Raw genomic sequence first — 18,925 nt, forward strand, 5'->3', positions numbered from 1 at the left:
TAAACTTCTTCTAATGCCACTTCTTCAAAATAGACTTGCCCAGGTCGTGGTATTTTGTGGAAGAGCCACACTCAAGGGGCCAAAGAGCTGCATGTGGCTCACGAGACGCAGTTTGCTGACCACGGACTTGGAGTCCTTCAATTTGGGCAGTTTGATTTCTAGGCCTTCTGCACAGCTAGTATCTGGGAGCTTTCCTTCACTATCATCCTGAGAAATCCTTCCTGCATGGAATCCTCTGTTTACTGGATCATAGGACTCCCTCTTTTCAGATTCATTGCCCTCTTTTATTGAGCAACTCCAAGATTCCTGACCGTGCATGTCTGAAAATGCCTGTATTTTGCCTTGCAATTAATTGGTAGTTTGGTTGAGAATTTAAGGTAGTCTTGCAATTAATTGGTAGTTTGGTTGAGAATTCAAGGTTGAAAATAATGTTCTCTCCAGAATGTTAAAGGTATTGGTCCAATGTCTTCAAGCTTTCAGTACTGTCGTTGAGAAGTCTAAAAGCATTCTGATTTCTAAACTTTATGTGACTTGAAATTTTTCTCCCTAGAAACTTTTATCTATTGGGATAATCTCTTTTTCCTCTTTTCTGGAGTTCTGATGATTTGTCTAGAGATCTTTCTTTTTCCCTCATAGTGCTGGGCAACCAGTGGGTCCTGTCAGCCAGGAAAGTTGTGTCCTTAGGTTTCAGGGTGATTTTCATTTATTATTTCTTTGTTAATTTATTCCCCTTAATTTTCTTCTCTCTCTCTCTCTCTCTCTCTCTCTCTCTCTCTCTCTCTCTCTCTCTATATATATATATATATATATATATATATATATATATATATATATATATTCTAATTGAATGTTGAACCCTATGGGTGAATTCTCTAATTTTTCTTTTTTCTATTTCCCATCTCACTACCTTTTAATTATGCTTTTTAAGAGATTTTTTGGTGTATCTTCCATCTCTTCGTTGACTTTTTTTTTCCATTTTAACCATTTCTAAATGTTCAGTTCAGTGGTATTAAGTACATTCACAATGCTGTACAACATCACCACTATGTAGTCCCAGAACTTTTTTATTATCTTACACAGAAGCTATGTACACATTAAAACTACAACTAAAAGACAAAACGGACATCATCCAGAACCACAGGAAGGCTGGATGAGTGGAAATTCTACAACTAGAAGGAAAGAGAAAAGCACACTGAAACTCATAAGAGGTGTGGAAGTGAAGTGCAGAGGTATGGAGGCGCGCACGTGTGGAAAGGGCTGGCAACTGAGTACGCGGTTGTCTTTTCAATTGGGAGGGAAACACAAGCTCCCGACTGCTCTGAACTCCAGTTCTGGGTGAGACTCTGGGGACCAAGACTAATACGGGGAGAAACTGCACTGTCTGGCATAGGGCGGAACTCGAGAGTGGCTTTCTCTCAAAGGTGCTTGCAGCAATTACCGAGGGACACTGAGACCCGGGGGCCACTTAGGCCAGGGCTGAGGATCAGCTATAGCTGTTTGCTCCACCCTGTTGATTCCCTGAGATCCTGCCCCACCCAAGCAGTGCACAGAGGCTTTTGCATATGAATGGCCTGGCCATTTGCAATCTAAAATTACCTAACAAACTGCAGCTGGGTCAGAGAGCCCCAGAACTTCCAAAAGAAGGCCAAAGGCCCCACAGCAGCTTGCATTGCTTCACACCTGGGCCTCATCTGGGCACCTCCAAACCCCAAACAAAGAGGAGGAATCTGCAGATCTCTCTGTAGCTCCTGCTGGGTGGTCTCAGGCAGAGGCTAAATTTGCACCTCCTTGGAGATCCAAGAGCCAGTGTAACCAGTGGTCAGAGTGGGACCATCCAGATTACAACTCCTCAGATCCATAAGGAACACACTCAGGGGGCAGACTCAGTGAGCACCAAAGCCCCACTGAAGCAAGTCTTGCCCCATAAGGGTGTCTCCAGCACAGAAGTTCTCCCAGCATAGACACAGCTGATCCTCACAGCCAATTGGCCTGAGGTCAATTCCTCCCAGTGATACCAACAACAATCAAGGCTTAACTACAACAAGACTGTGCACACAGCCCACAAAGGGGTGCACCAAGAGTGTCCACCTCAGGTAATTGGGAAGGATGAACCACTGGGCCCTATAGGACACCTAGCACACAAAGCCACTCCATCAACACAGGGAAGCAGCCAAAATGTGGAGACAAAGAAACGGGTCACAAATGACAGAATGGAGGAAAGCAAACAACTGGATATAGAGTTCAAAACCACGGTTATAAGGTTTTTCAAGAATTTTCTAGAAAAGGCCAATAAATTTATTGAGACACTCAAGGATATGAAAAAGGACCAATTAGGAATTAAGCATACACTGACTGAAATAAAAAATAATATACAGAAATCCAACAGCAGACTAGAGGATCACAAGAATCAAGTCAAAGATTTGAAATACAAAGAAGCAAAAAACACCCAACTGGAAAAGCAAAAAGAAAAAAGAATCCAAAAATATGAAGATATTGTAAGGAGCCTCTGGGACAACTTCAAGTGTACCAACATCAGAATTATGGGGGTGCCAGAAGAAGAGAGAGAGCAAGATACTGAAAACCTATTGGAAGAAATAATGACAGAAAACTTCCGCAATCTGGTGAAAGAAATAGACTTACAAGTCCAGGAAGCACACAGAACCCCAAACAAAAGGAATCCAAAGAGGACCACACCAAGACACATTATAATTAAAATGCCAAGGGCAAAAGACAAAGAGAGAATATTAAAAGCAGCAAGAGAAAAACAGTTAGTTACCTACAGGGGAGTACCCATACAATTGTCAGCTGATTTCTCAACAGAAACTATGCAGGCCAGAAGGGAGTGGCAAGAAATATTCAAAGTGATGAATAGCAAGAACCTACAACCAAGATTACTTTACCCAGCAAAGCTATCATTCAGAATGGAAGGTCAGATAAAGAGCGTCACAGATAAGAAAAAGCTAAAGGAGTTCATTACTGCCAAACCAGTATTATATGAAATGCTGAAAGGTATTCTTAAAGAAGAGGAAGAAGAAAAAGGTAAAGATAAAAATTATGAACCACAAATACATATCTATCAACAAGTGAATCTAAAATCCAAGTGAATAAAAAATCTGATGGACAGAATAAACATGAATATAATAGAATCAGGGGCATAGAAAGGGAGTGGACTGACAATTCTCGGGGGGAAAGGGGTGTGGGGGGTGCGAGAAGAGACTGGACAAAAATCATACACCTATGGATGAGGACAGTGAGTGGGGGAGTAAGGGCAGAGGGTGGGGTGAGAACTGGGTGGAGGGGAGCTATGGGGGGAAAAAGAGGAACAACTGTAATAATCTGAACAATAAAGATTTATTTAAAAAATATTAACTCTCCATTCCTCTCTCTCCGTGGTTCCTAGTAACTTCTAAGCTACTTTCTGTCACTATGAATTTGTATATTCTGAGCACTTCATCTAAGTAGAATAATATAATGTTTGCCATCTTTTGTCTGGCTTATTTCACTTAGCATAATGTTTTCAAGGTTCATCCATGTTGCAGTACTCATTAGAATTTCATTCCTTTGTAAGACTAAATAATATTCCATTGTATGTGTGTGTTTTGTACTGTTGAGTTATTTCTAACTCCTCGGGTGACTCTATGAATGAGTGATGTCCACAATGTCCTTTCCTCAACAGCCCTGCTCAACTCCTGTAGACACATGGCTATGGCTTCTTTTACAGAGTCAACCCATCTCATATTTGGTCTTCTTCTTTTTCTGCTGCCTTCTATTTTTTCCTAGCAGCATTATCTTTTTCCAAAGAGCCCAGACTTTTCATGATATAACCAAAGTAAAATAGATCCCATTTTTTCTTCTAGCAATGTTTCAGTTTTCAGCAATATTTTAAGCTTAATTTTCTGTAGGACCTATTGTTGATCTTTCTGGTGGTCCAGGGTATCTGTTCCATTCCACTGTATGCATATACTATATTTTGTATATCTATTCATCTTTTGATGCATATTTGGGTTGTTTATACCTTTTGGCTTTTTTTGAACAATAATGTAACAACACTACTATAAAAATATCTGCTTACAATTCTTCTGGGTATATACCTAGAAGTGGAATTGCTGGATCAAATGGTAATTCTATGACTCACTTTTTGAGGAACTGCCAAGCTGTTTTCCACAGCAGTGGCACAATTTTACATCCCCACCAGCAATGCACACAAGTTCCAATTTTTCCACATCCTCACAATACTTGTTATTTTCCATTTCTAAAATGATAGCCATCTTAATAGATACAAAGTTGTAACTCACTGTGGTTTCTTAACATATTTAAGTTGGCTTTTCCTTAATTTGGCATTTCCTTGGTGGCTGTAACTTTTGATTATTTTCCACAGTTTTGACAATGTTGTTTCTGACAGTTTGTTTTTCTATGTTTCTGTGAGGTGATAGGAGCTTGGCATCGCCTACTCCATTACTTTTGATATGGTCTATCTTGGTATTTTTTCCATAGGTGCTTGAAAAGAAAGTTCATTCTGCTGTTATTGGGTAGAATGTTCTATATATGATGATTAGATTCTTTTGGTTGATGATGGTGTTGAGTTCTTCTTTATCTTTTCTGATTTTGTCATCACACCCACAATAGGAACAGGAAAAACAGGCATCTTTCTCTCATTGAAAATCAGAGAACTTAAGGTAGCTTAGGGAAAGATGTGAGTTGTGATTTCCACAACTTTCCAAGAATCTGATGCTTTTCAATTGTAGGTCTGCCTCTGTTGCATCATCTCCCACCATTCCTCAAGATGCCCTACAGAAATAGTAAACTATTTATAACTCCTCACGACTCTGTGTTCTTTCACTCCTCTGTATGGCTTTGTACATGCAATCACTTTTCCTGAAATGTCCTTCCCCTTAAGTATCTTTAAAGATTCAACTTAAATATTGGCTTGTGAAGCTTTTGTGATTACATAAAGTAACTTAAATGTATTTTTTGGAGGCTAATTTACCATGAAGCTAATCATAAATCTTTAAAGCCCCTCACTTGGACACACCCTAGGAGGGCCCTAACTTTATTTTTATAAGGTTATATATTTATTCCTAATTTTTAAAGTAAGATATTTAACCAAATTCAGTTAAAACTATTCTCCAGTTGGACTTTTCCTCCATCAGACTTTGCCTTGTGTTGGGTGGCACTGGAATGACTAAGAGGAGGTTGAATTGTGGATGGATTTAGTATGGATCCAGTGGGATATATTTATGTAGTTTGCAATAAGTTATGTGCACAGCAGGTCCTAGAATAATGTAGTTTTGTCTAATGCCATTTTGTTATAACATTGATGAGATGCCATAGGACTGTAACTCTTGTTTACGTATATCAATTAGCCTAGAGTAAAACTGATTTTGTTAAATGTCATCTCACTGCAGTTCTAAGAACCTATCAACAACATTAATTGAGGATTTACCGTATAGTTAATTTATTGCTAATGGTATAGTTATGGCTTCAGGAATGCTTCCATAACCCAATGCCCTGACTCACCCAGCATCTTTACACACACACACAAAGAGCCACAGATAGTATTATGACACGAATGTATCCATATTGAGTAGCAGAGGTGAAAGTTTTAAACATATTGAGTAGTACAGGTAGGTGAAACAAAGTTCTAAATGTAAAAAGTGCAAAGTTAGTCTGTGGAAAATTCTTCTAATCATCACATTTAAATTTTAAGTTGAGGATTTGTTTTTTTGTGATGCCTACTCAAAATGAAAGTGTTCTCCTTTCAAAGATATAGTTAATACAGCATATAGAACTATAAATGAGCCTTGATATTTTTCTTTATCATGGAAATCCTATATAATAAAAGGCTAATATGCAAATTGATTGAATGGCTGAACAACTGGTTGCTATGACACGCACTGACCACTAGGGGGAAGACGCTCAATGCAGGAGCTGCCCCCTGGTGGTCAGTGTGCTCACACAGGGCTCACAGCTGGTGAGCACAGTGGCAGTGGCACTAAGGATGTCCGACTGACGGCTTAGGCCCACAACCTGAGAGGGTGCAGGCCGGGCTGAGGGACCCCACCCCCGAGTGCACACATTTTGTGCACCAGGCCTCTAGTTATACAAAATAGAATTTATCATAGTCACTGTTTTTGAAGGCGTCAAACCTCCTAGCAATATTACAAGCATTGAGTATGGCTGTGTACAGTTATATGTTTTACGCATCCCAACTGCTATGGACTGAATGGTGTCCACCCCGCCATACCTCTCTCACCCCAATTCATATGCTGAAGGCCTACCCCAATGTGACTATATGTGGGAATTCAAACCTCCAGAACTGATATTTCTGTTGTTGAAGCCACCTTTTCCATGGTATTTTGTTATGGGAGCCTGAGCATATATTAATCCACTATCAATAATAAAAAACAAATTTTGATCATACTAGAGAAATGATTGAATTATCTTTTTGTTCTTTCTTTTGAAAATGACATTACAAAAGCAAATGCAGCCAAAAATGTAGGAAAACAGTGCCATAGATGCATCACATATTTAATTAATAAAACATATGTTTGAATGTTTTTAGATATTGTAATGTTTGTAGTATCTTTCAGCTTTTTAAAATGTATACATTTGTTGCAGTTTCTTTTATCATTTTAAATATTCACTTGTACCTAATTTTATGTTCATAATTTTGTGTTCATAATTTTATGTTCTCTTTCTTAAATAGTACTCTTCCCCCAAATCTGTGTATGCTTCAGACCTACAAAACCTGGATCCACAACTGCTCTCTATAATAGGATTTAAGCCAATGTTTCTATGTCTATGGCCTCCTTTAGGTTGTGAAATCTTTCCAGAGCAAGAACTGGGTCTTCACTTTTGCTTTTCTAGCACCTGGAAGAATTCTGACACATAGTAGTCATCTAATAAATGATTGTTAGTTGAATTAATGAACCAACAAATGAGTAGATAGAGTAGAAGATGTGAGTCAATTAGTTAAGGAAGTGAGTAGTCTAGAAGATTAGCTTGAGGGATTTGAGGGAATGAACATGGAGGCATGAGGGAGGCAGGAAAAGTGCCCAACAAATGCTAGTTCCTTTTTTAAAATGATGATTATTTTTCAAGTTTAAGGTCACTCCAGGAATAGATATGAGTCTTAAAAGAAACCAATGCTCTAGTTTCAAAATGTGGGGTAACAGGGATCTACTCTCATGCCCAATTATCTTTTTGGATCTTCCCTATCTTCCCTCTACTACTCACTCATAGCTGTGTGACCTTGAGCCAACCAGCCAACCTCTTTGAGACAGTTTCTCTTCTATAAATTTAGATAAATACTTTACAAAGTTATGTGAGTATTAGATGAAATAAGGCTTGTGAAAGCATCTAGCATAGTACCTGGCATATAATAGGTGCTCAATAAATGTTAGTTTCTTTTCTTGTTTGCATCTTTTTAGTGAAGTCTGCTAATTTTCTTTAAAGAAACAGAGTTTCTTCACCTTTCAAGGCTTTGCCCTTCTGTTGTACTCCTCTAAGGAGAAATTACTTTCTTCATCGCCTCAGAAGAAACTCTATCTCCTTACCATGAATACACTATCAATAATAAAAAACAAATTTTGATCACACTAGAGAAATGATTGAATTATCTTTTTGTTCTTTCTCTTTGAATTTTTTCCTGGTTAGAAAAAGTACTAAAGTTTATAAGGCCAATATGTGATCTAGCAGGAAATGTAGGCCTTTTTACATTAACAGTAAATGGATAAGAAGTCCGGTTATAATTTATACAGATATTTTGTTACCATGGCATGTGCTTAGAGCAGAAGCAGAAAAGTAGCAATCAGTTGAAGGTCTCTGCAATGCAGAGTTTAAATTGTTTCCTCTGATTTTATTAAATGGGGCAATATGAAGAGGTACTAGGCATAAAGCGTCTGGTAAATTCCCAGTCTCTGGGTCTACCCACTACTATATTCCCAGTGGGGCTTAGGTGGAGAGGCTCAATATCACTGTTAGCAAGCCTAATTTCAGGTCTGCTTCCTGGAGGTCCACAGTGAGAAGTAACTGTGAAAGATTATTCAATAAATGGGGGAATCACTTGCTGTAAAGGTTAGGAGAGAGCATGATGCAGCCAAAAGCTTTTGGGTCCATTAAGCCAGCATAGCTGGCACGTTGGCTGCTAATTCTATTCAGAAGTGGACAAAATTCAGGTTGGAAAATTGTCTTATGTGGTGTTCATATGTATAGATTGGAGCAAAAGATTAGAATGGGCAATAGGGCCTCATGCAATAATTACCAGTTAAGAACTGAAGGTGAAAGCAAAAGGGAGGTTGCTACTCTATCACAATCCTCTCCTGCTACTGTAGCACTCAGAACCCCACTTCTCCAGGTGCAGAGGGGAGGGCTCTGTTTCTGTTACTTCTATTTCACCAACAGTTGGCAGTGCCATCAGTTGTAGGTGTTTGTTATGAACATATTAAGAAAATATTCTTAGTTTATACAACCAAGAAAAATTGCATTACAGATAGAATGTAATTTTCAGAAATTTACTTCTTTCCTCTTTTTAGATGTAAATTATTTATGTCTACATTAATCTATTTTTCTTTCCCCTAATTTTAGAGAAATGGTGACTTTGTATCTTGTTCAGAAGTAAACCCTACTTGGGCTCCAGATTTTACCTCCTCTGGAACCTTGAATTCTTGATTATTTCCTTTCCTCTCAATCATCTTAGATGTCTCTTACTTCATTACATACTTCTCCATTAACAGACTTGCACAGGTCATTTTCACTTATCAAATACCTCGTCTTGAACCTGTTGTCCTTTGGAATACTATCTAGGAAAATAAAAGTAAAAGGTTCTTTCTTGTTCCTCTTTGAAGTGTTATCTCCCCATTTTCTATTACGTTCTTTCAACTAACATTAGAACTAAAAAAATGGGATGTGAATACCTTTGTAGGGAAGCCTTCCTTCTCTTCATCAGGAACTATTGGATACACCTTCACTGGGTTCTCATAGCACTGTTTCATACTGTTATGATTGTACCTAACAACTACCGTGTTCCCCGAAAATAAGACAGTGTTTTATATTAATTTTTGCCCCCAAAGACACGCTAGGTCTTATTTTCAGGGGATGTATTATTTTTCCATGAAGAAGAATACGGTACACATTTATTGTTAAATGAAAATAAAGGAAATTTATTACCTGTATACAGTACAGTAGTACAGTAGTTGTCAACACAAACCAGACAAACTGTGAATCCTACAGTATCAAGAATTTACTCATTTATTCAATGACAATCATGCCAACATCTTCTGGAACATCATCATAACAATCCAATTCCTGAATTTCCTGATGAATTTCTTGTGACTCCATTTCTTTCAGAATCAGTGGACCAAATCTCTCATGTTTAGCAATAGAACTGTCTTTAAATGAGTACTTCTTGTCAAGGTAGCCTGCTCGCAGTGCATTTGCAATGCAACTGTCAGTGATTTTTTCCCATGAATTCTTCACCCAAGTCACAACTTCTTGCAGTTTAGGTTTCACAAAGTTTCCATGCTGATTTCTCTCCATTCTATTTTCAATGTAGTCATTAATTTCCATGTGCAAATTGTCTTTGAATGGCTTGTTTATTGCAATATCAAGAGTCTGGAGACAGGCCGTCATTCCTGTGGGAATCATTATCTGATCTATTTTTCTTTCGTGAAGAAATGTCTTCATGTCTTTAGCGCAGTGAGTGCTGGCTGCATCCCAGACTAGCAGACCTCTTTGGCTCCCTCGCATAACAAGCGGCAGCATTAAATCGACCCACTTCCTTATAACTGCTTGTGTGGCCCAGGCTTTTTCAGTTTCAAGAATAAAAATGCCCAAAACACGTTCAATCTTTTCCTTCTTGCCCTTAGAAATGATTAAAGGTGGGATTTTAGTGCCATCCAGACGAATTGCCAAAATACAGGAAACACGTGCACTTTCGTAAGCAGTGGAGGGAATGTACGCTAAGGAGGCACCCCGCTGTTCAATTGTTGTTTGAGATGATTGGCCCATAAACACTGCAGTTTCATCCATAGCAATCATGTTGGAAAGATTGTATTTAGAGAAGTCAGCATCATCAATAAAGGACTTGAATGCAAGTGCTCGCTTAATAACTTGAGTCTCTTCCAACCTAAACAATGTTGTAGATCTTCTTAAAGACAGTTCACTTCGCTGAAGGAAATTATCCAGCCAGTGTTGTGATGCTTTGAAGTCTTCGGGGGCTATGTCAAACTGTGGTGCCATTGCAAGGGCAAATTCTTGAATCTGAGCCCTATTCACAACCAAAGCCTTTGCTCTCCTGTCAACAACCCATTCACAGATCAGGTCTTCCAGCTCGGAAAATAATGGCTGCCGACCTGATCCACACTTGCGCTTTTTAGCATTTCCCTTGTCCACTTGTTCAATGAGGTTACCATACTCTGCTCGCCATTTTCAGACCAATCGGATACTCAACATCTCTTTGCAGAAAGCAGTAAGATTTTGGCCCCAAGAGTCTTCCACGATTCCTTTCTTGTACTCCACGGAGTAGCTTTTTCTTTTTGCGCTCATTTCTAGGGGTAAAAAAAAAAGGAATTGGGGTATCAAAGTGTGGGGAGGGGGATCACTCAAAATGACACAGGGGGGATCAGAGGGGGGAATCAAAATGGCACAGGAGAATCAGAGGGGGGATTACCATTTTAGTAACCCCTTTTGATCCTCCTGTGTCATTTTGATTGCCCCCTCTGATCCTCCTGTGTCATTTTAAGTGATCCCCCTCCCCCCACCCCTGTGCCACTGAACACCTTCACCAGACATCCCCCCTACCCCTTTATCAGACATTTACCCCCTGGGGCCTGCCTGGGGCCTGTCACTGGGCTTGCTGGGGCCTGGATCTGGGCTGGAGCAGGGTCTGCCACTGACTGAGAACCTTCAGTCATCATGAAGGCGGCCGCGAGCATCAGGTAGTGTCACCAGAGACAGACCAGCACTCACCACCTTCGCCGCGTCCCATCTGCTCTAATCCTCCTGTTCTTCTACACGCATCTCGAAAGTCTCCTCCTCTCTCCCGCCCCGTGCTCACCGCTCACTCCGACCTCCGCTCGGCCTCCACACAGCAGTGATGTCAGGACTCCGCGTAAGGTAACTGGTTGCTAGACGCCAGTTGGGGCGGCCCTAGCGACCAGTTTATGGTAAATTAATTTTCATTCTGAGACAGAGCCCTGGGGCCTTATTTTCGGGGGATGCCTTATATTTCACTCAGAAGGAAACCTGTAAGTAGGTCTTATTTTCGGAGGATGTTTTATTTTCGGGAAAACACAGTAGAACTGTAATTTATCTGTTTACATTGTGCTATTTATCTCTTTATATTTGTGTCACTTCTGCTAAACCATGAGTGCCTCAAAGAAAGTATATAGACCTTTATGTAGGTGTTCCCCCTCAAAAAAGTTTTATAATCAGTGTCCAATAAATGCTGGGTAAGGAAAAGGGGGCTAACAGTTATTTAACCATGACCATGTGCTAGTTTTCCTGTGATTATATCTATTTTATGCACAAGGAAACTGAACTTTAGACATTTCAAGGAGTTTGCCTAAAGTCATATTGAGGCAGGAAAGTTAGACGAGGGAACAAAGGACTCAAGCTCCACCCCTCCCCTTCTCCATCTTGGCTGGAACATCATAGACCAGAACTTCACTGACCACCTGTTCCTCGCTTTCCCCTCCCCAGTTACCTCAAATTGGAAGACCAAAAAGAAATCGCTATCTGGAGAAGAGAGACAAGGATGAGCCACATGGACATTCACCCCACCAGTGTGAGAAGCAGAGGACCACTCTATCCCTTCCCATCTACACTAATAAAAGAGAAAGATGCAAATTGACCATACCTCAGTGACACCCACCAGCCAATGAGGAGTGAGTATGCAAATTAACCTGACAAAATGGAGGCAGCCCCACCCCCCAGCTGCTCTGGGCCTGTGGGAGTCGGAGAGGTCGGGGGAGATGGAGAAGTTGGGCACCAGCGGCTGAGACTGGCTGTGGCCAGGGAGACCAAGAAGCTGCCTGCCCCGTGATCCCAGGCCGCAGCCAGCCACAGAAGCTGCCTTCCCCATGTCTGCCCACCCCATTTCCACCCACCCCAAGTCCTGGGGGAGATGGAGAAACTGGGTGCCAGCGCCTGAGGCTGGCTGCGGCCTGGGACATGAAGAAGCCACCCACCCCGCGGTTCCGGGCACCAGCGCTTGCAGCTGTGAACCCAGGCGAAGCCACCTGCCCACCATCCCCTTCCAAGACCCCCAGTGGATGCCTGAAATCACAGATAGTACTGCACTCAAATATTCCCCTGGGCCACCCTCTCAGGCACCTTCCACCCCGTCTTTGCCCTCTTTAAAGAGGTCATAATGAGTTTTGAACTACCTCAAAACCTCCAAAATTATCCAACAAAGAGCCCAAACCCTGGACATTAACAATCATTTACATAGTTCATATAGGACTCACTCTTCAGGGAATGTAGAAAAGTATATAGTTTCCTATGATAAAGTTTAATTTATAAATTAAGCACAGTAAGAGATTAATAGCAATAACTAATAATAAAATTGAACAAGCATAATCATATACTGTAATTTAAATCCCAATCTGTCTGATTTCAAAATCTATGCCCTTTCTACCATGCTGCCTTCAATATCTTGCATTCTAATTTGTATTATAATTGTGAGGATTATAATTGAGAATTACATGAGATATCTATGCCTGGCATATAATAAGTGCTCAATAATTGTTAGCTATTGTCAATATTATGTATCTTGTCTCATTTCCTCCTATTCCTTGAATTCAATTTTATGTTCTAGTAATATTGCATTGTTTATAATTCCCTAAAAGCATCATGCTGTTTCACAGCTGTGTGCCTTTCTATTGTTGTTTCCTTAATATACTATGCTTTCACATACTTACATGCCCAGCTAATATTAAGCTCAGCCCTTGGTTTGGGAATCATCTTCAGGATACCCGTGACCCCCATATCCTGGCCCCAGTCAGACTAATTGGCTCTGTTCTGTGACTTTATAGAACCTGTGCATGCCTCTAACTTAGCACTTAACACAGACAATTGAGGTCTGTTTATGTTTGTCTCAGCTGCTGGGCTGTAATCTTGTTGAGCAAAGGGACATGTCTTTTATTTCTTTGTACCCTTAGCACTTCGCACCATGCCCAGCATGCAGTAGTGTTTAATAAATCTTAGTTGAACTATCTTCCCTTTTCACTGAATAACCAGGTATCCACATTTGTGGTTCACTCGACCAGGAAAAGAATGTCTCTCTCTCTTTTTTTTTTTTATCAAGTTGGTTTTCCCATTTCAATAAATCCCACTACTGTCTACCTAAATGTTTGAGTAGACACCTTGATTCTTTTGTTTCCCTCTACATCTAATTCATTAGCATATTATGTCAATTCTATCTCCAAATATGTCATTCTTTTCATCTCCACTGCTATCACCATCATTTCTCAACTGGCATTGGCCTCCTATTTGTCTCTATACTTCCAATCTTAATACCCACCCCTTACTCCACACAACAGCCAGCGTAGTTTTAAAATGTACATCAAATAATGATACCTCTCCTGGTTAAAGCCTTCAATGTCTTCCCAGTCTATTAAGAATGAGATACAACTCCTTACCACAGGGCCCTGCAGGGTCTGGTCCTTGCCTATTCTATCTCACACTCCTTACCCATTATACACTAACACTAGTTACAGTGGTCTTCTTTTAATACCAAGTATAAAGCAAGCTCAGAGACTTCACACATGGTTGCCTACTCTGCCTGGAACACTTGCCCTCTAGTTTTTCTTTCTTTTAACCTGATTGCTTTCTTCTCACCCTTCAAGTTCTAGCCTTAAACATCACATCTTCAAAGAGGCTTTTCCTAGTGACCCTATCTAAATCCCTTTGTTAGTCTCTACCTCTGTATTTTGTGTGCTTCTATCATGATTCTTTTCACAGTTTAGAATTATTTTTACTTAATTTTTATGTGTTCTGTAGCTGTCTTTCTTACAGGATTGTACATTCCTTGATGCAGGGATGTTCACCACTGTAGCTCCAGTACTTGGTACAGTCTTTGGCACAATATTAGCATTCAATAAATATTCTTCAACAAACACTTCACAAATTTATATGGAACCAAGAAGGACCCTGAATAGCTGCAGCGATCTTGAAAAAGAAGAACAAAGTTGGAGGGATCACAATGGTGAATATCAAGCTATACTACAAGACCACTGTAATCTAAACAGCCTGGTACTGGCACAAGAACAGGCATATAGATCGATGAAACAGAACAGAGAACCCAGAAATTGACCCAAGCCATTACACTCAATTAATATTTGACAAAGGAAGCAAGAACATAAAATAGAATCAAGACAGAGTCTTCAATAAAGGGTGTTGGAAAAATTGGACAGATACTTGCAAAAAAGTGAAACTATACCACCAACTTACACCATACACAAGAATAAACTCAAAATTGATAAAAGACTTAAATGTAAATTGTGAAACCATAAAAAATCTTAGAAGAAAATGTAGGCAGCAAAATATCAGACATTTCACATAGCAGAATTTTCACAGATACATCACCTAAAAAGCTTCTGCACAGCAAAGGAAACCAACATCAAAATGAAAAGTGAACCCACTGTATGGAAGAATATATTTGCCAATGCTACATCTGATAAGGGGTTAATTTCCAAAAAAAAAATAAATCATTCATACAACTCAACAAAAGGAAATCAAACAACCCAATTAAAAATGGGCAGAAGACCTGGATAGATACTTCTCCAAAGAGGACACACAAATGGCCAAGAGACATATGAAAATATGCTCAACATCACTAATCATCAGAGAAATGCAAATTAAAATGACAATGAGGTACCACCTCACACCTGTCAGAATGACAAACAACAAGTGCTGTTGAATATGTGAGAAAAAAGAACCCAGTTGGATACAGTTGGTGGGAATACAGACTGGTACAACCACTATGGAAAACAGTGTGAAGTTTCATAAAAATTTAAAAATGGAACTGCCATTTGACCCAGTGATCCCACTTCTAGGACTATATCCTAAGAACCATGAAATACCAACCAGAAAAAAATATATGCACCTTATGTTCATAGCAGCGCTATTTAAAATAGCTAAGATCTAGAAACATCCCAAGTACCCATCAGTAGATGAGTGGATAAAAAAGCTGTGGTTCATTAACACAATGGAATACTATGCAGCTGTAAACAGAAGGATATCTTACCCTTTGAAATAGCATGAAGGGACCTGAAGAGTATTATTTTAAGCAAAGTAAGCCAGTCAGAGAAAGACAAATACCACATGATCTCACTCATATGAGAAATCTAACAAAATGAACTGATGAACAAAATAGACCCAGAGACACTGAAGTATGCAACAGACTATTTTCAGAGGGAAGGTGGGAGCGGGGGCGGCAGGAAGAGATTAACGAAAGAATTTATATGCATATGGACACAGACAATAGTGTGGTGAAGGCTTAAGGAGGGGGCAGGAGTGGGGTGGAGGGGTTAATAGGAAAAAGGGGGACATCTGTAATACTTTTAACAATGAAGATAAATTTAAATAAAATTCTTTGAATGACTAATTGACTTGAGAAGTCAATCACTTAATAAAGCAGTGAGGAACTATATGAACTTTATTTTTGGTCTCTTACATAAGAAATACTTTACAGCGTCAGCTAGCAATTTAATTGTTGAGATGAATCATCTTGGTCAACACAGTTGAGAAGTATTGTAGGAGAGACCTTAAGCAAGAAAAGGATATAAATCTTGTTCTTTGGTACTTTATGCTGTGAATGACTTAGGAGTGATGGCTGCAATTACTACAAACTAGTGGTTTTCAATTTTGCCTCCCCCCAGGGGACACTTAGCAATGTCTGTGTAAATTCTTGGTTGTCAAAATGGGAAGAGGTACAGGGAGTGTGCTACTAGCATCTAGTGAGTAGAGGGCAGAGATGCTGGTCAGCATCCTATAAAACATAAGACAGTCCCCACAACAAGTAATTATTCCAACAGGAAAGTCAATAGTGTCAAGGCTAAAAAAAAAAAAAGAGAGAGAGAGAGAGAGAGAAACATATAGACTAATTAAATACAGGTTTTTGTGTTCTAAAGGATTTGTAAAACTCAATAATTGAAGAATTAATAAGCTTTCTTGTTTCATAAGATTTATTTTTGTTCTTTAGATATTTTTGTTTGTTTGTTTTAAACAAAGAGTCCATTGATGGGCTTTAGGAAATTGCTGAATGTGCTGAAACTGTATCCAAAATTGTGTAATTCTAAGCATTTATCTGGAAGGAGGGCCATCAGAATCTCGAAATGGTCCATGACCAACCAAAATATTAAAAAACCACTGATATGGAAAGTCCCTTGGTTGTATGGACTGTACTTTAAAAAGTCAAGTTTTGTGGAATGAATGTTCTGCAAGATGCTTAGAAATATGGGTCTTCGAGCAGTGTTCTTTAGAGCTGTTTTGAGAGTCAGGCAAATGTGGTGGAAGCTCAGCTCAGTTTCTTCATAGCTGTGGAGACAACAGGTTTCACTGAGCTGTTAGAAGATCATATGAGATAATTTATATAAGCCTCATGGAGGTGTTAGGCACATAGCAGGTGCTTAACAGATATTAGTTTTCTTCCTTCTCATGGGGTTATTGTGAGGATTTCATAAAATAATGCTTTGAGAACAAAATGAAATAATGCATGTGGCACATTGTCTGGCCAGTAGCAGATGCTTAACAAATGTTTATTTTTTCCAATACATTCTTTATGCTAAAACATTGGGTCTTATTACTGAAAGTATGGGAAAAAGGATAAGCTTAGAAATTTGAAAAATTTGAGTTTCAGTCTTGGCTATTTTACTGGCTCTGCTATTTTAATTCTGGCCAAGTTACTTTCTGAGTCTTGCTTTTCTTACAGGTAAATGGGGGTAATGCCTACCTCCTAGGGTTGCTAAGAAACATAAATGAGATAATACATATAAAGGACTTAGCATATGTATATACTTGGTTGGGGTATAAATGATACTTAATGAGTGTTAAGTTCCTTTCTCATTCAAACAGTTCCTAAGTCCTACCTAAATGAAGCCTTTCTATAATAGAAGGATAGTTTGTGGAATGCCTGTAAATATAAAATTGAAGTATAAAATTTCTAGTATTTGTCTTCACTCATACTTATATTTGTTCACATAAAATGATAATAAAAAAAAATAAAATGATAATACTTCATTGAGATATGTTTTCAATATTTTGTCCTGTGTGCTCTCAGTGTCAGCAAGGACTATTAGGCTAAATCCATATTTCATCCATTATAGCAGCACTACTTTTTTTTTTTTATTAGGTTCTTGCTGGGCACAAAATTCTCAACATTTAGGGATTAAGAAGAAATAGGTCCCTGACCGTGAGGAATTTTACCAATATTTCTGACATTAATAATAATAATATCTAAAATTTAATTTATATTACTTTTATAATGCATATTAGTAATATATTTATATATATATTATTTATATATTCCAGCTACTGTTCTAAGCATGTTACCTAGACCAATAAAGTTAATCCTTACAATATTACCCATTTTATAGTGAGGAAACTTAGGCACAGACTGGTTAAATAATTTGGTCAACTTGTCTAGTATATATTATTATTATCATCACTTCATGGAGCTGGTCACTGAAAGTAGGTCTGTCTGATAAATACATTTATTATTTTTTATTTTAATTTCAAAAATTTATTTATGTTTTAAAAGAAGTCACACATACATGTATATATCAAAAAGTATAAAATGAAAAGTAAATCCTGACTTTTGGATTTGGTAATGACAGAAAAGCTTCTATCAGACTAACTACCACAATAACTTGAAGGTATTAGAGAGCATCCAAAAATGGGCAGAAACTAGAGGGAATTCAACCTTTGAAAGATGAGAACTACACTGGGTGCCAGAGTAATATAGACTGAGTGGCCAGATTATTTTGATCTCTGAACACATAATAATCTAGCCACTCAGTATATATATATCCCAGTGCATGAATTCGTGCATGGGTGGGGTCCGGCCAGCCTGGCCAGGGGGAGGGGACATGGGCGGTTGGCCGGCCTGCCTGCTGGTCGAACTCCTGGTCAAGGGGACAATTTGCATATTAGCCTTTTATTATATAGGATATTCACTGAGTGGCCAGATTATTATGCATTCAGAGATCATAATAATCTGGCCATTCAGTGTATATCTTGGGTGGTGTGTGGTCAAGCTCAAGAAGAAATGTGCAGGCTCATGAGCCTAAGGATTCAGAGTACGGAGTTGCCAGAGTCTCATAATATAAGATCCAAAATCTCCAGGTTCAAATACAAATTCACTCATCATACCAAGAATCAGGAGCATCTCAACTTTAATGAGAAAAGACAGCAAACAGATGTTAACGCCAAGATGACACATATGTTACAATTATCTGACAAGGATTTTAAGGCAGCCATTATAAAAATATTTCAAGAAGCAATTACAAGCATGCTATAAACAAAATGAAAATAAGAAACTATCAATAAAGAAATAGAAAATGTAAAGAATGGAAATTTTAGAACTGAAAAGTATAATAACTAAAATAAAAAAATACTTAAATGGGCTTAATACAAGAATGGAGGTGACAGAGAAAAGAGCAGTGAAAAAAACAACTAATAAATAATTTTTAAAAGAACCAGTGTATTTGAAAGATAGAACAATAAAATTTACCCAATCTGAACAAAAACAAAATGACTGAAAAATAATGAACAGAGACTTAAGGTCCTGTGGGGCAAGAACAAAAGATCAAACATTTATGTCATTGTTCTAGGAATTGTTTTATTCCATTGTTTTATTCCATTGTTCAGGAATCCCAGAAAGATTAGATAAAGAAGATGGCATTTAAAAATATTTTTAAAAATA

At 38.7% G+C, this 18,925-nt stretch overlaps 1 protein-coding gene across 5 annotated transcripts in view; it reads right to left on the reverse strand.

Moving 5' to 3' along the window:
- The window catches only part of HDAC8 (histone deacetylase 8), a 451,824-nt gene that overhangs the window by 223,439 nt on the left and 209,460 nt on the right, over positions 1-18,925 (reverse strand). For 2 of the 5 annotated variants that reach the window (XM_080653235.1, XM_080653233.1), the window contains one exon: positions 9,143-10,547. The exons of the other annotated variants lie outside the window; for them this stretch is intronic. In XM_080653235.1, the coding sequence (XP_080509361.1) occupies positions 10,406-10,547 (142 nt within the window). In that variant the 3' untranslated portion in view covers positions 9,143-10,405. Of the gene's footprint in view, positions 1-9,142; positions 10,548-18,925 lie in introns of those variants that run through there. 5 annotated transcript variants of the gene reach the window in all.

This window comes from Plecotus auritus, assembly GCF_963455305.1.
Source record: "Plecotus auritus genome assembly, chromosome: X".
Lineage (NCBI taxonomy): Eukaryota > Metazoa > Chordata > Mammalia > Chiroptera > Vespertilionidae > Plecotus > Plecotus auritus.